Below are 22,700 nucleotides of genomic sequence, written 5' to 3'. Positions count from 1 at the left end.
GTGTATTTCTGGATTACTGAAAACATGTTTTTATTGGTTGGCATGACATTTTTTGTAAAAAAAATTACAAGACTATTTTGCTAACATGTAAATTTGTGGTTTATGATTGTGAAAACTAGAAAAACATTTGAAATGGAAAGAACAAAAGAGGAGGACTTTTTTCCACAGAAACAACATATATTTAGAATACAAAAAGTGCTAAAATAAATTATGTTGCAATTAGTTCCAGGTTAGGTCTATTTTTTTACTAACTGACTGAACTATAGTTCATACATTAAGTATGATTGGTAATTACATGTGAATACATTTTGCATTTATCACAGTATTTGCATAGTGTTTTTTGTTGATTCTTGCCTTCGCTCTACCTCATTCTATCATCTTATGCAACAATGATAATAAAATGAGCACATGCCCATAAGCACTGCCCCAGTAAATTTCAGATAAGACAAACTCAGATTTATCTTGGTGAGCTTGCAAGTTTTTCTTGCTTTGAAGCATAATTTCACACAAAACATATCAAATTATCAAATACTATATTTGGCTATGGAGGTATGCAAACATTTCATGTTCGATATTACAGGTCACTTGGTCGCGATGTTGAGCTCCTCCACCTTGATCAGTCCTCTCTTTGACTCCACACGGAACTTGGCCAGGTCTTTTCTCGTGATCATCCCAACTGGCTGTGAAAAACAGGAAAAAAAGAAATGAGTCCGCTCTGCGAAAATGGGGCTTAATACAGGTGCGTAAATTATTGTCCCAGATTTTGAAAATGCATTTAGCCCTGTTTGCCCCAAGGAGGCTCAGATATTCATAGCTAGATGATTGTTATTAAATATGCATAGCTAGATATTGTTATTAAATATGCATAGCTAGACGATTGTTATCAAATATTCATAGCTAGATGATTGTTATCAGATATTCATAGCTAGATGATTGTTATTAAATATGCATAGCTAGATGATTGTTATAAAATATGCAAAGCTAGATGATTGTTATTAAATATGCATAGCTAGATGATTGTTATTAAATATGCATAGCTAGATGATTGTTATTAAATATGCATAGCTAGATGATTGTTATTAAATATGCATAGCTAGATGATTGTTATCAGAAATGCATAGCTAGATGATTTTTATCAGATATTCATAGCTAGATGATTGTTATTTAATATGCATAGCTAGATGATTGTTATTAAAGATGCATAGCTAGATGATTGTTATTAAATATGCATAGCTAATTAAATATGCATAGCTAGATGATTGTTATTAAATATGCATAGCTAGATGATTGTTATCAAATATTCATAGCTAGATGATTGTTATTAAATATGCATAGCTAGATGATTGTTATCAGATATGCATAGCTAGATGATCGTTTTCAGATATTCATAGCTAGATATTGTTATTAAATATGCATAGCTAGATGATTGTTATCAAATATGCATAGCTAGATGATTGTTATTAAATATGCATAGCTAGATGATTGTTATCAGATATGCATGGCTAGATGATTGTTATCAGATATTCATAGCTAGATGATTGTTATCAAATATTTATAGCTAGATGATTGTTATCAGATATTCATAGCTAGATGATTGTTATTAAATATGCATAGCTAGATGATTGTTATTAAATATGCATAGCTAGATGATTGTTATTAAATATGCATAGCTAGATGATTGTTATTAAATATTCATAGCTAGATAATTGTTATCAAATATTCATAGCTTGATGATTGTTATCAACATTTCGAGCCCATCATCAATAATGCTAATAAATATTCACATCATACGTATGAACTTTGTGACCTTGATATTTTTGGAATGGACACATGAATTGTGGGCGACAGGCCTTATTCTCATGGTGCACAGGTGTTATAAATTGTATGCTGAATGTTGAAGATACAATATTGAAAAGATATATAAATATGCCAAAATTGAACACTTTAACCTACAAGTTTAACCTTGACCTTTAACCTAGAAAGACAAGTCTAACAGGTAAAATGTCTTCTGTGCATGGTTATTATTTTTGGGTTGTTTTTTAGAAATTGCATAATGGATGCAATTGATGCCTGGAAGAGCCTTTAAACGCTAAAATGTGATACTTTACATAAAAGTCACCTTGACCTTTGAGATAGGAAGATGGGTATGACACAGAAATATAGGATCTTGCATGAGTGGTCGTTTTGTATTGAATTTATTAAACAAGTCATCTAAATAAAGATAAAAACGAGGCTTGCCCTGTTTTTATCTTTATTTAGATGACAAGTTTAATAATTTCAATACAATATGACCACGAATCTAAGATTCTATTTATAACATGACCAACAAATTTTCTTTTTATTTTGTGCTCTTTTCACCGGTTATTCACATTGTAAAAGAGCTTAACTGAAGAAATTCGCTAGAATAATGACGTCATTTCGTTAAAAAAATAACGTCATTTCACTCCTGGAGCGTAGGTCATGTTATAAAAGTTGTTTCTATACAGTCAATGCATCTGGTAAGCTATTTAAAAATTGCATAACATAGAAGATATTTGTTGGATTCGGTGGATGATCAATTTTAATTCACGAGTGATCATAGAAAAAAATATATTTTCTATGATCACTCCTGAATTAAAATTAATATTCCACCGAATCCAACAAATTTTCTTTTTATTTTATGCGTTTTTCACAGTTTATATAAATTGTTAAAGAGTTTAACTAAAGAATTTCAATCGGATAATGACGTCATTTCGTCAATTTTTTTTACGTTTTTTCACAGTAAAAATTATTAACAGTGAAATTATAGATAATTTTCACTGTTTGAAACAGTAAAATTATCAGTTTTAATTCACTGATATTTCTCTATAAACCACCGGAAAGCATAAAATAAAAATGACAAACTTTCAGACAGGAGAAGCTCTGGCAAACTAAAGCTAGTGTGCATTTGCTCACGCATCCAGGCACATTCATTCAACCTTTGCAACTTCTATAGTGCGGTTTTCACATGGGGGCTTTACAAAAAATGGTTTTAAACTGATAAAAAATATACCTTTTTTTCAGAACAGTACAATTTACATGTAGGGCACTCTATTTATTTGATTGCGGAGGACCGTATTCATACAGTATCGCAGGTCTTTTATTAGAGGACCGTATTCATACAGTATCGCAGGTGTTTTATTAGAGCTGAAAAGGATGCTGTATGTTAACATCAAAACTTGTCCCCATCTCATGACCCTTAATCCTTTACCACTCAGGTTACATAAAAACTTGTCCCCATCTCATGACCCTTAATCCTTTATCACTCAGGTTACATCAAAACTTGTCCCCATCTCATGACCCTTAATCAATTACTACCGTAAAAACGCAGTCATAAGTCGAGATTTTTTACCTCCAAAATTTGATTAAAAAACCGGTTTCGACTTATGAGGTGGTCCATGAAAAAAATAATGAAATTCCATGAAAAAAAATAATGAAATTCGACGAAGATTGATCCCCGCGGCAATAGTTGTTGTTGTTGTATAAAAAAAATCGTTTATTTACGACTAACAAAACGTCGTATTTTTACTGATACTTTACAATTAATATAATCACAGTTTGCAATTACTCTTGTTTTTATTTTGATAATTTAATCCAAAATCTTCATGTAAGCAGGTGTTGTTTTTTACTGTTCATGTAGACAAAGAATCAAGGACATCATTTAAAGTCTCGCGAAAATTCGCAATATGTGTAAATCGACAGTTTGACGTCATCAAAGGAAAGCCGTTTCCTGTAGAGAAGCCATAAAGAACACCTTTCTCGCCGATAAAATTGGATTCCTTTGTTTAGAGAAGCGATATGCTTAACCAATCGCGTGTTTGTAACTCGCTTGCAATCGTCCCATTATGCTTGAGCACGTGTATAGCTCCGCCTTTGAAACTGTTTCAGAGAAAAAGGTGGAGTTAGCGGTCTCTTGGGTATGTCAATCATTGTTAAAAAAACACGTTTTACCGAGACACTAATCAATTGTTTTGACAGTCAGATTAAAAGTACAAAGATTGGATTACAGTGATAATATTGTTTCATCGGATTAAAAGCGGAAAATAGTTTGTGGATAATTACTAGCGTGGATTATTGAGTGCAACCATTTATTAATTAGATAAACAAAAAAACACAACTGGACTTACGATAAATCTTTGAATATGCCTGGCAAACGCGAGTTTCGAGGAATTTTAATGTGCTATGAAGGTAACATTCATCCGCCCATTAAATGTGTTGTGTATATTACAATGTACATAAGATCGTATTGTTTAAAGTTTTCTATGTTGTTTTCTATGTGGTTGATTATGCTTTGCTTGTCTATATTGAAAAATATTATTTTCCATTTCCACAATAAATCGTATTGAATATATTAAACGAAGTTTAGAATACATGTGTTGGCTTTGACTACGTTCAACAGTTCCACAGTGACGTCATGTGCAATATATAGAATACTACCGCAACTTCATGTACATTTAAAATGGCGTCCGTTTATGAAACTTGTAAACAGAAAATTTCTGACTCGACTTATGAAGCTAACATACTCAAAATCTCCAATTTTGGTACCAAAGTATACCCCCCGACTTATGAGCCGGGTAGACTTATGACTGCGTTTTTACGGTACTCAGGTTACATCAAAACTTGTCCCCATCTCATGACCCTTAACCCTTTACCACTCAGGTTACATCAAAACTTGTCCCCATCTCATGACCCTTAATCCTTTACTACTCAGGTTACATCAAAACTTGTCCCCATCTTATGACCCTTAACCCTTTACCACTCAGGTTACATCAAAACTTGTCCCCATCTCATGACCCTTAATCCTTTACCACTCAGGTTACATCAAAACTTGTCCCCATCTCATGACCCTTAATCCTTTACCACTCAGGTTACATCAAAACTTGTCCCCATCTCAAGACCCTTAATCCTTTACCACTCAGGTTACATCAAAACTTGTCCCCATCTCATGACCCTTAATCCTTTACTACTCAGGTTACATCAAAACTTGTCCCCATCTCATGACCCTTAATCCTTTACTACTCAGGTTACATCAAAACTTGTCCCCATCTCATGACCCTTAATCCTTTACCACTCAGGTAGGCGCTTTGACCCATTTGTTATAATCCCTTTGAAAATCTAATCAAAGACCTTTGTTGCTGGATTCAAGTTGTGAAGGCTTCATTTCCAACTATAAGGTACTGATGAGCAGCAAACAGCATAAAACCTGAACAGACTGGGCGTAACTCTCAGGCTAGTTGCATATACATGTAGCCATTTACACTTTGCTTCTGAGCTGTAAAGCTTTAAAAAACCACAAGTTCCCTTCTCACACAACATACCTCGTTACAGTCATTCACCACGACTAGATGGCGCAATCCAAGACCTCGGAACAGACGAAATAACCGGGGCAGAGAAAACGACTGAAATGTTGCATATGAGAAATCAATGAACATAACTTTATTACAAATGAGCTGGTATTGACAAGTGACCACTAGACACAAATGTGTTGCATAGTCTAATACATGTAATCAACATTAGATATTTTAAGAAACTATATGTACCTTAGAAAAAGAGAATGCAGAACAATCTGTATATATTGTCATCTATTGGTAAATTTAGAAACCAACTTCAATAACTATTATAAACTAGAGCTTTGTCACAGACGTGACGAATACCCCCACATGCCGCATTGACACATAATATTTTGCATGTCGTCTTCACAAAAAACAGCGGACACCATGCTCAATTTTTAAAACGCACTAAGTGACCCCTTGACCTAGTTTTTGACCCAGAAAGGCCCATGTTCTAACTTGGTCTTAAGATCATCTCCATAAAACTTCTGACCAAGTTTGGTGAAGATCGGATGTAAACTACTTGAATTAGAGAGCAGACACCATGCTGAATGTTAAAAAACTCACTAAGTGACCCAGTGACCTAGTTTTAGGCCCGGAATGGCCCATGTTCAAACTTGTCCTAGAGATCATTTAGAAATAACTTGTGACCAATTTGGTGAGGATTGGATGAAAACTACTTGAATTAGAGAGCGGACAACATGGTGAGGTTTAAAACGCGCTAAGATACCCCGTGATCTAGTTTTTGACCCGGCATGACCCATATTCAAACTTGACCTAGACATCATCTAGATACAACTTCTGACCAAGTTTGGTGAAGATTGGATGAACAAGGGCTGTTTGTAAAACATGCATTCCCCCCATATGGGCTGTCCGTTGTACTGGCAGCCATTGTGTGAATACGTTTTTTGTCACTGTGACCTTGACCTTTGACCTAGTGACCTGAAAATCAATAGGGGTCATCTGTGAGTCACGATCAATGAACCTATGAAGTGTCATGATCCTAGGCAAAAGCGTTCTTGAGTTATTATCCGAAAATCATTTTACTATTTCGGGTCACTGTGACCTTGATCTTTGACCTTGTGACCTCAAAATCAATAGGGGTCATCTGCGAGTCATGATCAATCTACCTATGAAGTTTCATGATCCTAGGCACATGCGTTCTTGAGTTATCATCCGAAAATCATTTTACTATTTCGGGTCACCGTGACCTTGACCTTTGACCTAGTGACCTGAAAATCAGTAGGGGTCATCTGCAAGTCATGATCAATCTACCTATGAAGTTTCATGATCCTAGGCATATAAGTTCTTGAATTATCATCCGAAAATCATTTTACTATTTCGAGTCACCGTGACCTTGATCTTTGACCTAGTGACCTCAAAATCAATAGGGGTCATCTGCGAGTCATGATCAATCTACCCATGAAGTTTCATGATCCTAGGCGTATGTGTTCTTGAGTTATCATCCGGAAACCATTTTACTATTTCGGGTCACCGTGACCTTGACCTTTGACCTAGTGACCTCAAAATGAATAGGGGTCATCTGCGAGTCATGATCAATCTACCCATGAAGTTTCATGATCCTAACCCAAGCGTTCTTGAGTTATCGTCTGACAACCACCTGGTGGACGGACCGACCGACCAACCTACCGACTGACCGACATGAGCAAAGGGGGGGCATAAAAATACTTGAATTAAAGAGCGGACAACATTGTCATGTTTTAAACGCAATAAGAGACCCCGTGACCTTGTTTTTGACCCGGCATGACCCATATTCAAACTTGCCCTAGACATTATCAAGATACAACTTCTGACCAATTTTGGTGAAGATTGGATAAAAACTACTTGAATTAGAGAGTGGACAACATGGTGAGGCTTAAAAGTGGACCCGTGACCTAGTTTTTGACCCGGCATGGCCCATGTTCGAACTTGACCTACACATCATCTAGTTACAACTTCTGACCAAGTGTGGTGAAGATCGGATTTAATTTACTTGAAATAGAGAGCGGACACCATGCTCAATGTGTAAAAGTACTAAGTGACCCTGTGACCTAGTTTTTTGATCTGGCATGGCCCATGTTCAAACTTGGCCTTCAGATCATCTAGATACAACTTCTGACCAAGTTTGGTGAAGATCGGATGAAAACTACTAGAATAAGAGAGAGGACACCATGCTGAATGTTTAAAACGCACTAAGTGACCCCGTGACCAAGTTTTTGAACCGGCAAGGCTCTATTCGACCTTAGCCTAGACATCATGTAGATACAACTTCTGACCAAGTTTGGTGAAGATCGGATGAAAACTACTTGAATTAGAGAGCGAACAACATGCTGAATGTTTAAAACGCACTAAGTGACCCCGTGACCAAGTGTTTGACCCGGCAAGGCCCATGTTTAAACTTGGCCTTAAGATAATCTAGATACAACTTCTGACCAAGTTTGGTGAAGATCGGATGAAAACTACTTGAATTAGAGAGCAAACAACATGCTGAATGTTTAAAACGCACTAAGTGTCCCCATGACCTAGTTTTTGACCTGGCAAGGCTCATGTTCGAACTTGGCCTAGCCATCATGTAGATACAACTTCTGACCAAGTTTGGTGAAGATCGGATGAAAACTACTTGAATTAGAGAGCGGACACTTAATACGGACCGACAGACAGACCAACCGACCTACCGACCAACCGACCGACCGACAAGTTCACTCCTATATATCCCCCTAAACTTCGTTTGTGGGGGTAAAATAATTTGATTATTGAGACAACCATCCACCATTACCATTTCCCATACACATTAAAATCAATTCCATAAGGGATTAACTAACCTTAAAAGAAAGGTTGTTGTTGTTTTCTTCGTTTTTTTTTAATTTAAGTTTAAACATATTTATTTCAAACAATACACATAGTTTTACATAGCATTACATGTAACATTTATTCAATGAATATGTTTGAATAGGATTAGAACGAAAGACAATGTCTTCTATAGTTCTTCTCCCTATTTTTTTTTTAAATTTCAGCTTGAGTGTAAAACTATAGAATACTTATCAAGACAATAATATTGTGTGCAGGAATCCAGGAAAGATTTAGTATTTTGTGTTTCATAAGTGAGGTATTTTGAATGTTTAAAGTACTTACCGGTCCCACAGTATACAGGTTTGGTAAAAGATAGGGTCATAGATCCATCAAGTACTTACCGGTCACCCAATATATAGGTCTGGTTACAGATACAGTCATAGATACTTACTGGTCCCACAGTATATGGGTTTTGTGACAGATACAGTCATAGATACTTACTAGTCCCACAGTATATGAGTTTGGTGAAAGATACAGTTATAGATACTTACTGGTCCACAGAATATGGGTTTCGTGAAAGATAGAGTTATAGATACTTACTGGTCCCACATTATATGATTTTGGTTACAGATACAGTCATAGATACTTACTGGTCCCACAGTATATGTTGTTAGTTACAGATACAGTCATAGATACTTACCGGTCCCACAGTATATGGGTTTGGTTACAGATACAGTCATAGATACTTACTGGTCCCACAGTATATGGGTTTGGTTACAGATACACTCATAGATACTTACTGGTCCCACAGTATATGGGTTTGGTTACAGATACAGTCATAGATACTTACTGGTCCCACAGTATATAGGTTTGGTTACAGATACAGTCATAGATTCTTACTGGTCCCACAGTATATGGGTTTGGTTACAGATACAGTCATAGATACTTACTGGTCCAACAGTAAATCATGGGTTTGGTTACAGATACAGTCATAGATACTTACTGGTCCCAGAGTATATGGGTTTGGTTACAGATACAGTCATAGATACTTACTGGTCCCACAGTATATGGATTTGGTTACAGACACAGTCATAGATACTTACCGGTCCCACAGTATATGGGTTTGGTTTCAGATACAATCATAGATACTTACTGGTACCACAGTATATTGGTTTGGTTACAGATACAGTCATAGATACTTACTGGCCCCACAGTATATGGGTAAAAGATACAGTCATAGATTATACTTACTGGTCCCACAGTATATGGGTTTAGTGAAAGATACAGTCATAGATACTCTCTGGTCCTACAGTATATGGGTTAAGTGAAAGATACAGTCATAGATACTTAATGGTCCCACAATATATGGGTTTAGTTACAGATACAGTCATCGATTCTTACTGGTACCTCAGTACATGTATATGGGTTTGGTTAAAGATACAGTCATAGATACTTACTGGTCCCACAGTATATGGGTGAACGATACAGTAATAGATTATACTTACTGGTCCCACAGTATATGAGTTTAGTGAAAGATACAGTCATAGATACTTACTGGTCCCACAGTATATGGGTTTGGTGAAAGATATGGTCGTAGATCCATCATGTAGTCCCTTTCTTCATCTGTTATATGTATATCCTATGATAAGAACAGTTCTAAAAATAATTATGAACTCAAAGGACCATGAAATGTTACTGGTATTGATATACCAAAAAATATGTAATAATGATTTTTATACAAGTATATTTTCTAAAAATTTCTAATAAACACCTTCTCACACAAAATAATTTGACCATTATCCAAAACATACCATTTCAATGAAACATAAAGAAATTAATGACTAGAATTTCACTTTGTTATATTTGGGCTGTGCTCTGGGAAAGTAGGGCTTAATGCAGTTTACAATATAAGTGGCTAAACAGGCTGGGAAAGTAGGGCTTAATGCAGTTTACAATGTAAGTGGCTAAACAGGCTGGGAAAGTAGGGCTTAATGCAGTTTACAATGTAAGTGCCTAAACAGGCTGGGAAAGTAGGGCTTAATGCAGTTTACAATGTAAGTGGCTACACAGGCTAATCTGGGACAACACTCTCTGGGAAAGTAGGGCTTAATGCAGTTTACAATGTAAGTGGCTAAACAGGCTAATCTGGGACAACACTCTCTGGGAAAGTAGGGCTTAATGCAGTTTACAATGTAAGTGGCTACACAGGCTAATCTGGGACAACACTCTCTGGGAAAGTAGGGCTTAATGCAGTTTACAATGTAAGTGGCTAAACAGGCTAATCTGTGACAACACTCTCTGGGAAAGTAGGGCTTAATGCAGTTTACAATGTAAGTGGCTACACAGGCTAATCTGGGACAACACTCTCTGGGAAAGTAGGGCTTAATGCAGTTAACAATGTAAGTGGCTACACAGGCTCATCTGGGACAACACTTTAAACACATGCATGAAACCCTGTTCTCTGAGAGGGCGGATCATTTGAGCCATGTTCTGTGAAAAGAGGATTTAATGCATGTGCATAAAGTGTTGTCCCAGATTAGCCTGTGCAGTCTGCACAAGCTAATCAGAGACAACACCTTCTGCTTTTATGATATTGTCTGTTTAAAGAAAGTCTCTTCTTAGCAAAAATCCAGTTAAGGCAGAAAGTGTCGTCCCTGATTAGCCTGTGCGAACTGCACAGGCTAATCTGGGACAACACTTTATGCACATGCATTAAATCCTCTTTTCACAGAGCAAGGCTTATTTATATCATAAGGAAAGTGTTATTTGTGAGCAACAGTCACATCTCATTAACACCTTAAGATGAACTCAAGTATTTTTACTTGAGTTCCAAATTGTTAAATTATCTACATAATATTACAAAGGCTCTGACACAAACTGTCATTTCATACTATATTTTGTTAAACAATTTCATAAATTTTGTCAACAATAGAGCCTTTTTTTAGCATTTAAACATATCCTGGACAAATTTAACAACAAATCATGGTATGAAATGAAAATGAGATTAAGGTCTATTTTATCAAATTCTTTTAAATTAGCAAAAAAAAATAACATTTACATATACTTCATGAGAAAAGCATAAAGATATTACATTGAGTGATGTCACCTGTAATTGGAATGCTATTTCAGCAAAGTAATTAACATTAATTAATTAATCAGTCAAAAAAGGAGACAATGAAAAAGCTCACAAAGCTATGTTACACATGTTTAAGGTAACAAGAGCTGTGTTTGTCAGAAACACAATGCCCCCTTTTGCGCCCCTTGGAGCCCTTTATTTGACCTTTGACCTTAAAAGATGACCTTGACATTTCACCACTCAAAATGTGCAGCTCCATGAGATACACATGTATGCCAAATATCAAGTTGCTATCTTCAATATTGCAAAAGTTATGAACAAGGTTAAGTTTTTGGATGGACAGACAGACAGACAGACAGACAGACAGACAGACAGACAGACAGACAGACAGACAAACAGGCAGGCAGACAGGCAGGCAGACAGACAGACAGACAGATCGGGGGCATACAAATATTTGTAATGGTTATATTACATAGAACACAAGGGGTAGTAGGTGATAAATGAATGTGTCAATCCAGTAACATCATATGTTGCCAATTCTTGAACACTAAGCAAACTCATATGTCAACATAAATAAATGTTTAAAGAAATCACACATCCTCTTCGAAAACAGGGCTAAATGCATGTGCCTATACTAAGAGAAAACTTCCTTTAAAACGAAAAATTTCCTTAAAGGGGTATTTATACGTTTTGGTAAATTGACAAAATTGAAAAAAATTGTTTCAGATTTGCAAATTTTTGGTTTTGTATGATAGTTGTGAGGGAATAGCAATACTGAGCATTTACCATGCTCTAAAATAGCCATTATATGCATCTTTAGACAATTTAACCTGACAATTATAAAGCTTTGCAACGCGAAACGATTGAATAATTTAGAGAGTTCTGTTGTTGTCGTTATATTTTGTTAAGTTACGACGATTGCTTATATAAAGTATAAAATACTTCCATCATTGTATGAGGACGGATGGCCTAGTGGTCTTAGTGGTAGACTTTTGACTCCAGGACTCAAGGGGTCAGTGGTTCGGGTCCTGTTGAGGGTTACTTTTTTTTCTTTAATTTTTTTTTATTCTTGATTTTTACTGGAACTTTTTAGATCCAATGGCTACATTTATAAAAATAAAGCATTTAATGAAAAACTTCAATACATGCCAAAATCTGTAAAAAGGCCCCTTTAAAGAAGAAAGTGTCGTCCCAGATAAACCTGTGAGGACTGCACTGGATTATCTTGGTCATCAATTCAGGAATATTCATTTCCCATTTTCCCACTCAAATAACAACTACTCTATGGATTACAGACTAAAGTTAAGTTGTTTCTGAAAATTGAGAAAAGACCCATACCTCAATCTTTAAGTGCTGGTTGCCGTAGTTACGGAAGTCCTTCAGTGTTACCGTGTTGGGCTGCACCAGACTGCTGGGGCTGTAGATCTGCATTATAAATCACTGCAGATGTTATAACAATATGAGCTTGGTTCTGGAAAAACTGGGTTTAATACATGTGCCTAAAGTGTTGTCCTAGATAAGCCTGTGCAGTCCACACAGGCTAATCAGTGACGACACTTTCCATCATACCTGGATTTTCATTTAAAAGAGATTTCATATGAACAAAAAAAATCCATAAAGCGGAGAGTGACCTTCCTGATTAGCCTGTGCAGACTGCACAGGCTTATCTGGGAAAACACTCTACGCACATGCATTAAGCCCAGTTTATACAGAACAAGGCTCTTGAAAAAGTCCAAAAGTAGGTCAAAATGAGGTCAAAATGAGGTCAAGTAATGTAGGTGTGTTGCAAGTGTTCATAGATAAAACATCATTTGAATTATCAAAGCTTTGTAAGAAGTATTGATTTTAGAGGAAACCCATCTTATTGGGTTAAAAAAAAAAATGAACCTTCTGAATGGCCGGTAGTCTTAAGTCGAGTGTTTTTTTTCCAACAATTTTGGGAATGTGGCCAGGTCCCTTTGGATTGGGAAAATGTGCTGTGTTTTGCCTAACATTGAGAAATCAGTGTTGTTTTTTTGCTAAAAAATGCTTCAAAATTGACAATACAGGTGTATTTAAGTATTATATTTACTAAGGTTGAACTGATATAGCTGGATGGGTGGGATCTAAAATTTTGAGATCTAAAAAAAAAAATTAAAAAAAATTGGAAACCTTCAATTGGGAATATTAAGGTCCCATTTGGGAAAAATATATACTTTTTTTCCATTGGGAATGGAGCCTGATACCAGAGCAGATTTTGAATGAAAAAAAAAACGACAGTCCAAGGTCAAATTAAGGATAAATGATGTTGATGTGTCAACTAGTGTTCATAGATAACAAGTATCAAAGAAGTATTGATATCAAAGCAAAACTCACCATTGAGAGTTAACCAATAATTTGGAAATTCAGAATAAGTCCAAATGTCAATGTCAATTCGGTCTGGTTGTGTCGGTGTGTTGAAAATGTTCAAAAAACATTCATGCAAGAATTAAAGAATTGAAGGAGGAATTATTGATCTAAGACAAACCATGTCATTTTAGATTACCCTTGTACAGACGAACAGACAGGGTAATGGATGGAGAACGGGTAGGCAATTTGCTAAATGCCCCCAACATCTGTAGATGCATGAGGGCATAAAAGGGGAAATAATTTAAGCAATTGGTAACGTTGTGTAATAAAAATTGCGCAAGCACAACTACATAAGAATATAGAATTGTATATGTTGAACCATGCAAAAGTAAATGGTGTGAAAAGTTTTTGTCTAATGACTTAGAGAACAGCTTCCACAGTGAATCAAGTGTACCCGCTCCCTTTCACTTAAAGTAACATAAAAACTCAAAATCAAGGAATATTTTGTACAATGTTTCGAAAATATAAAGTTAACAATACAAAATCAATGTTCCTTATAGTAATAGCCCAAAATCGCAACACTAGATATTGTATGGTAATATAGATTTAAAGAGATACAAAGGGAATGGAGCTTCTAAAGTGAATCAAGTGAACCTGTCCCCTTAACCCTTTCAGTGCGGGAACCAAATTTTAAAGGCCTTTGCAAACAGTTTGGATCCAGATGAGACGCCACAGAACATGGCGTCTCATCAGGATCCAAACTGTTTGCTTTTCTGATAATATTCTTTGAAAAAAATCGAAGAAAATGCTAATTTTATCAATTCAGCAGACGACATATTAGCAGACGACAAATTTCCCAGCATGCAAAGGGTTAAACTTAAGAATGGAGGATATAAAAATCCCCAATACCTTGAGCTTGAGTAAGACAAGCAGCTGAGATCGCAGGATCAGACCTCGCACCTTCTCAGGTTTGCTGTAATCCTACCAACAGACAAACAGGGCCCATATTCATAAAGCTTTTTAAAAAACATCAGGATATTCCTTAAAGCCACACACTTTGCCTCTGACCTTGAAATGAAATACATGATAATCAATACATAGAGATGCAATTTGAAAGTGTGAAAAATTGTCATTAAATCCATAGCCTAGTTAGCAAGTAATTTATTATTTTTCAAACGGTACCGCTTTTTAAACCGAAAGTAGGATTTCTATATGTATACGTCCATTTTGACAAACGCCATTATTTTTTTAAAGTTTTAAAACGCAAAAAAGACGGATTTCTACCTTGTAACCACCAGAAATATTCTAATTGGCATAGATAAAATATGTTTCTTATTTATACTTACATTTACTAAATATATTGCCAAATAAGTTGTGTGGCTTTAAATTCAGGTAATTCCTTAAGTCCCTGGCTGTGCCATTTTTGGTATTTATTAAATACTATGGTAATTAACATTTTGTAACCTTTTGTTAGCAGACCACGCCAAATTTCTAACAGAAAACTTGATCTGAAATGTTCCCTAAAGTTAAATCCTACCAACACACATTAATTTTCGATTGGTTTCATCGAAAGCCTAATGCTCATTGAAATGCTCAAGAGTCAGTGTCATGGGTAGAACCAGTACTTGGGAGTCTTTGGGGAAGAGCTTCAAAACACTCCCACAATTGAGATCGAACCCATAACCTCCCAGTCGCTAGGCAGACACCATATCCACAACACCTAGGCGACTAGATTGAACTAGTATTGGTGGATCAATAATATTGGGTAAGAATTGAGAGAAAATTTATTTAGCAAGGTTCAGACAGACTGAAGATCAAGCAGTGGCATTTCAGTGTAAAGCAAATAATCTATTTTGTTCATCATCCCTTACCTAAGCTCAGATTTCTCCCTTTATTTTCTCTCTTTGTTTTGATTATTTATAACAAAAAGGGTCTTCAGATAACAAAAAAAAGTAAACAATTTAGCTGCATTTTTTTAATCATTGTTTTGTAGAAGAAGATAAGATAGAAATATTTGCTAAACAAAATATTTTACCTCTGAGCAAAATTGCCTAAGTGACCTACATATTTTCTTAAGAGTAATATTATGCAAACAACTCTGCTATTAAAGTATAATGGCTGTCCGGTGACCGCAGTGGCTGGTACATGCCCTCCTCACCACGGCAACCACGGATCGATCCCCATGCCAGGAAGCATGCGAGCTTGGTTGGTGGTTCCCATACTGGACAGATGGGGTCTCCTCTAAGTACTAAGGCCTCCCCTTCACAACCCAAGGCCACATCAAACTTGAAAATATTGCAGTAAAAAGAAAAACGCTTTAAATTGCAGCAATAATACTTCAGAGTTTGTCCCAAATTTTTTGAGTCTATATAGCTTATTAGGTTGGAGAGATAGGGCACTCTCTGGCTCTTCACATAATGCAGTCCCAGTCACGGAAGGACCTCATAAACTTCGAAATACGCAGATATAAAAGAACAAGTCCTACCAATCCCTTGGCATTGACGACGGGAAATCCACAGAAGGCTTCATTCTTCAGAATGTCCACTATGCGACCCACACTCTCTATTTTGTTTACACACAGGGCAGGAGAATTCATCAGGTCACTACAAAGACAACAGAAATGAACCAGTATGATACCTCATGCCAACGCATCTGGGCAATCATGTCTACACATCTGGGCAGTCATGTCTACACATCTGGGCAGTCATGTCTACGCATCTGGGCAGTCATGCCTACACATCTGGGCAGTCATGCCTACACATCTGGGCAGTCATGTCTACACATCTGGGCAGTCATGCCTACACATCTGGGCAGTCATGCCTACACATCTGGGCAATCATGTCTACACATCTGGGCAGTCATACCTACACATCTGGGCAGTCATGTCTACACATCTGGGCAGTCATGCCTACACATCTGGGCAGTCATGCCTACACATCTGGGCAGTCAAGTCTACACATCTGGGCAGCCATGCCTACACATCTGGGCAGTCATGTCTACACATCTGGGCAGTCATGTCTACACATCTGGGCAGTCATGCCTACACATCTGGGCAGTCATGTCTATGCATCTGGGCAGTCATGTCTACACATCTGGGCAGTCATGCCTACACATCTGGGCAGTCATGCCTACGCATCTGGGCAGTCATATCTACGCATCTGGGCAGTCATGTCTACGCATCTGGGCAGTCATGTCTACTCATCTGGGCAGTCATGCCTACACATCTGGGCAGTCATGCCTACACATCTGGGCAGTCATGCCTACACATCTGGGCAGTCATGCCTACACATCTGGGCAGTCATGTCTACACATCTGGGCAGTCATGCCTACACATCTGGGCAGTGATGCCTACGCATCTGGGCAGTCATGTCTACACATCTGGGCAGTCATGTCTACGCATCTGGGCAGTCATGCCTACGCATCTGGGCAGTCATACCTACACATCTGGGCAGTCATGCCTACACATCTGGGCAGTCATGCCTACACATCTGGGCAGTCATGCCTACACATCTGGGCAGTCATGTCTACACATCTGGGCAGTCATGCCTACACATCTGGGCAGTGATGCCTACGCATCTGGGCATTCATGTCTACACATCTGGGCAGTCATGTCTACACATCTGGGCAGTCATGCCTACGCATCTGGGCAGTCATACCTACACATCTGGGCAGTCATGCCTACACATCTGGGCAGTCATGCCTACACATCTGGGCAGTCATACCTACGCATCTGGGCAGTCATGTCTACACATCTGGGCAGTCATGCCTACACATCTGGGCAGTCATGCCTACACATCTGGGCAGTCATGTCTACACATCTGGACAGTCATGTCTACACATCTGGGAAGTCATGTCTACACATCTGGGCAGTCATGTCTACACATCTGGACAGTCATGTCTACACATCTGGGAAGTCATACCTACACATCTGGGCAGTCATGCCTACACATCTGGGCAGTCATGTCTACACATCTGGGCAGTCAGGTCATCAAGTTCAAGCTTAAACTTTATTTATTATTTTTTTATTTGTATAGCTATTAACAGCTATGGCAATATTTTCACCCAACAACGTATGCTAACCTAAAGACTAACAATAATTGTTGACAAAGGAAAATTCAAATTAAAAATTTAGAATTTTTTTCTTTGTAGTATAATATTAGTTAATATAATGGAAATCAATTACAGTAATTAAAAAAACAACAGGTGTATAATTATTAACAAAAGAACTTGCCATGCTTTAATAGTGTCACAGAGTGCCGGCGGTTCCCATGGTAACAGGGGCAGACCTAGCACCTCTATGTTCATGTCGTACAGGCCCTGTAATAACAAGCAGATTTTTTTTTTATGATTTTGGGAATGGGGCCGGGTCTGTTTGAATTGTGAAAAATTACATTGCCTTTTTACAAATACTTTGAAAATTACCGGTAGAATAAAAGTGTTTTCAATATTATGTTAACTAAGGTTCAACCTGTAGAGCTGGGTGGGAGATGTACTAAATGTTAAACATTTGCATGCTGGGAAATTCGTCGTCTGCTAAAATGTTGTCTGCTAAATTTCTAAAATTAGCATTTTCTTTGTTTTTTTCCAAAGAATACTATTAGAATCGCAAACAGTTTGGATCCTGATGAGACGCCACGTTCTGTGGCGTCTCATCTGGATCCAAACTGTTTGCAAAGGCCTTCCGGTTCCAGCGCTCAAAGGGTTAAACATTTATTTAAAAATACGTAAATTTCTTTTTGGAAACCTTTACTTGGGGAATTTTTGGGTCCCATTTGGGGAAAAAATATACATTTTCTATTGGGCATGGGCGCATATAATGGCCCTGAATTTGAACAAAAAAGCACTGTTGAGATTTGATCCAAATTTCAAAAAAATCTTTAAAAAAACATGGCATTTTGGGGAAATTGAAGAGGATAATTCCACTTTAATCAGATAATTAAGTTGTAGAATGACGCTTTGGTGCATTTTGCCAAAACATTTGTCTTGGCATTTAAAAGGTTGGTCAAACTAAAATTCTAAATGAATGGTGAATATTGAATATTATCCAAATAAATACTTAAGTTTTATCAAAATTTTATTTAAAAACGTTGCCACTAGAGTGCAAACAGGCTAACAAGACAAAAAATGACAATGCAAGACACAGGACACACAACGCCTGACATTATTACTAAGGGTGATATAAATATGTAGGAAACAACATGCTGTGCCTAAAACTAAACCAACCCCTCAAGTTAAGGTCGCCACAGCGCAGTTAAAATGGTGTCAGCCTAGCCATCGGCAGGTCATGGGTTGGATTCCCACTCTGGAAGCATGCCTTAAATCTACCCTAAAGATACCAAGTAATGGTTCTACACAGGAAACGGGTTCAAGAGCTTTTCAATAAGCCTTAAGCTTTCTCAGCAATCAAGATTAAATAAACAGGCGTATTTTAAATTAGAGTACTAACCGTTGAGATGAAGTCTCCGACCCACTTGGAGATCATAAGCACTATCATGATGGGCAGGCCAAAGGAAATGTTTCCCGTGCACTCCACTATGATGACGGTCAGGCTGATGGTCGTACGCAGGACTCCGCCCAGCTGGGACGCGGCCCCAATCAAGGCGTACTTGCCTATCTCCTGCGCCTGCAATGACCAAATACCTGGCCTGAGGGTCATATCATAAAACTGCTGTAGGGACTGAACATTCCTATGGATACAATAGGGATAGTTTAATCCTCACTGATGTTAAAGGGAAAAAAAATAACCACTTATCTTATCTTAGCCTATCTATCTACCTTAAGTCACAGATTATTTATTAGCCTGTTTCTCTACCTTAAGCCACAGATTATTTATTAAGTAACTAAATGAAAATGCAAAATTATGCGCATGTTTAAATCTCCAAAAACGAGCAATGGACATTTTGAAATCAATATTACAACAGCTATAAAATATCTAGTATTTATGTAAACTACCAATGTATTATACAATTTAAACTATTTGTAATGTTCATAACAAATTTGTTAAACTATTATGATAGAATCAGGACATAATTATAAATATTAACGTCTTTAATCTTGCTTAACCCTTTACCACTTAGATACGTATTTTCACGCATTGGTAGTCCCTTAGAAAGTTGATTTTAATTAAAAACCTTTCTTCCTAAATTCAAGTTTTAAAGGCTTACCGGTAATTCCCAACCCTTAGATACTGATGAGCAGCAAACAGCATAAATCCTGAACAGACTGCGAGTTACTCGTAGGCTGTTCTGGTTTAATGCTGTTTGCACATCGCCATTTTCACTTTGCTTCTGAGTGTAAACGGGTTAACACAAATTTATAATTTCAATTTCACAAGTTGGGTTCAATAGAATATGGAACTTAATTAAAAATGATGGATTCACTTAGTGAACAGGTTTTTTATATTTTGCCTTATTCGACAGAAACAAGGACATTTACATATGGAATTAATCTTCTATGTCCGTTTGATCACAACATTGACAGAATCGTTCATTACGAAAAATATGATTATATGTATCTTCCAGTTAAAATTCTTAAAGGGTGGAAAGAAGCCCTTTGTTTAACAGAGTATTATGAAATCTTTTTGGCAGTAAATCCAAGTATGTTTCATATTCAAGACTTGTTTTTAATATCCAATAAATATCTAAGACAAAACTATTATTCATATTGCCAAACCATTCTTGTTTAAATGTATCTACATATCTTCATTTTTATTCACATAAAAACAACTTTGTATTAATCACATTTGCATTTTTGAATAACAATTACCCTGCGTTCCGATGTAACTAATAATCTTGATTACATCATTAATGTCTCTTTGCCCGATACTTCATTTGCATCTTAGCAGACATTAGTTAAACTCATAATGTCGACATAAAACAATGAAGTGAGACAAGTCTCGTAAACCTTGTCAAACTGTCAATGATTAAAAATATCGATAGAACATATATAGTAACAGCAAAAGAGCGTAAAACACTGATAAATACACGCTACTTTTAGACACCTTAATTTGCATCAAACAATAGATAATCACGCTTATGTTCTCAAATGCCAAGGTAATAGTAACTATTCACTAATCAATTATAATTGAACAATTATGCATTCAACACAATGGGCAGCGCCATATTTGAATTTCAAGAAAAGGCTCGAGATCGAAATGAACGGTTGGAAAAAAAACTGGAAGCCAATACCCACACGCATTATATTGGATTCAGCGATATAACGGAGCGCATTATATTGGATGTACAGTGTATAAATACCCAACTTACAATATGCATATGGTACCATGCACAAAGACATGCTTATGGGTACAAAGACATGCATATGTCTACAAAGACATGCTTATGTCTACAAAGACATGCTTATGGGTACAAAGACATGCTTATGGGTACGAAGACATGCATATGTCTACAAAGACATGCTTATGGGTACAAAGACATGCATATGTCTACAAAGACATGCTTATGTCTACAAAGACATGCTTATGGGTACAAAGACATGCTTATGGGTACGAAGACATGCATATGTCTACAAAGACATGCTTATGGGTACAAAGACATGCATATGTCTACAAAGACATGCTTATGGGCACAAAGACATGCTTATGGGTACAAAGACATGCATATGTCTACAAAGACATGCTTATGTCTACAAAGACATGCTTATGTCTACAAAGACATGCATATGTCTACAAAGACATGCTTATGTCTACAAAGACATGCTTATGGGTACAAAGACATGCATATGTCTACAAAGACATGCTTATGGGTAAAAAGACATGCTTATGGGTACAAAGACAAGCATATGTCTACAAAGACATGCTTATGTCTACAAAGACATGCTTATGGGTACAAAGACATGCTTATGGGTACGAAGACATGCATATGTCTACAAAGACATGCTTATGGGTACAAAGACATGCATATGTCTACAAAGACATGCTTATGGGCACAAAGACATGCTTATGGGTACAAAGACATGCATATGTCTAAAAAGACATGCTTATGTCTACAAAGACATGCTTATGTCTACAAAGACATGCATATGTCTACAAAGACATGCTTATGTCTACAAAGACATGCTTATGGGTACAAAGACATGCTTATGGGTACGAAGACATGCATATGTCTACAAAGACATGCTTATGGGTACAAAGACATGCATATGTCTACAAAGACATGCTTATGGGCACAAAGACATGCTTATGGGTACAAAGACATGCATATGTCTACAAAGACATGCTTATGTCTACAAAGACATGCTTATGTCTACAAAGACATGCATATGTCTACAAAGACATGCTTATGTCTACAAAGACATGCTTATGGGTACAAAGACATGCATATGTCTACAAAGACATGCTTATGGGTACAAAGACATGCTTATGGGTACAAAGACAAGCATATGTCTACAAAGACATGCTTATGTCTACAAAGACATGCATATGTCTACAAAGACATGCTTATGTCTACAAAGACATGCATATGTCTACAAAGACATGCTTATGTCTACAAAGACATGCTTATGGGTACAAAGACATGCTTATGGGTACGAAGACATTCATATCTCTACAAAGACATGCATATGTCTACAAAGACATGCTTATGGGTACAAAGACATTTTATGGGTACAAAGACATGCTTATGGGTACAAAGACATGCATATGTCTACAAAGACATGCATATGTCTACAAAGATATGCTTATGGGTATAAAGACATGCTTATGGGTACAAAGACATGCATATGTCTACAAAGACATGCTTCCGGGTACAAAGACATGCATATGTCTACAAAGACATGCTTATGGGTACAAAGATGTGCTTATGGGTACAAAGACATGCATATGTCTATAAAGACATGCTTATGGGTACAAAAACATGCTTATGGGTACACATACATGCTTATAGTACAATTAACAGTTGCATGCAGCAATGCTTATGGAACCATGCATACAGACATGTTTAGAGTATGCTTTGTTCTGTCCTGTTTAATGTTTTTACAAGATCTCAGTTAGGACACTTGAGACTTGGTCATGGAAAGTAATTGAAGTTAGCATTTCAACTGAATGCATGCCCAATATTTTTTATTAAATTCTTTGAGAACAAGAAAATGTAAAAAGGAAAACCGATAAGTCATCAAGAATCTGAACAAGCTAGGTTCAA

The 22,700-nt window shown here is 36.8% G+C and overlaps 1 protein-coding gene across 6 annotated transcripts in view; it reads right to left on the bottom strand.

Moving 5' to 3' along the window:
* Positions 1-57: 57 nt before the first annotated feature.
* Positions 58-22,700, bottom strand: part of LOC127881998 (H(+)/Cl(-) exchange transporter 7-like) — a 147,161-nt gene continuing 124,518 nt past the window's right edge. For all 6 annotated transcript variants that reach the window (XM_052430339.1, XM_052430340.1, XM_052430338.1 and 3 more), the window contains 8 exons: positions 18,989-19,165; positions 17,774-17,859; positions 16,028-16,145; positions 14,452-14,523; positions 12,553-12,639; positions 9,694-9,777; positions 5,337-5,417; positions 58-680 (listed from right to left, as the gene is read on the bottom strand). In XM_052430339.1, coding sequence (XP_052286299.1) covers positions 582-680; positions 5,337-5,417; positions 9,694-9,777; positions 12,553-12,639; positions 14,452-14,523; positions 16,028-16,145; positions 17,774-17,859; positions 18,989-19,165 — 804 coding nt within the window. In that variant the 3' untranslated portion in view covers positions 58-581. The remainder of the gene's footprint in view (positions 681-5,336; positions 5,418-9,693; positions 9,778-12,552; positions 12,640-14,451; positions 14,524-16,027; positions 16,146-17,773; positions 17,860-18,988; positions 19,166-22,700) is intronic.

Source organism: Dreissena polymorpha, chromosome 5, assembly GCF_020536995.1.
Source record: "Dreissena polymorpha isolate Duluth1 chromosome 5, UMN_Dpol_1.0, whole genome shotgun sequence".
In the NCBI taxonomy this organism is placed as follows: domain Eukaryota; kingdom Metazoa; phylum Mollusca; class Bivalvia; order Myida; family Dreissenidae; genus Dreissena; species Dreissena polymorpha.
Note: the sequence above shows the minus strand (reverse complement) of the source record. Positions and strands in the feature narration are given on the sequence as shown.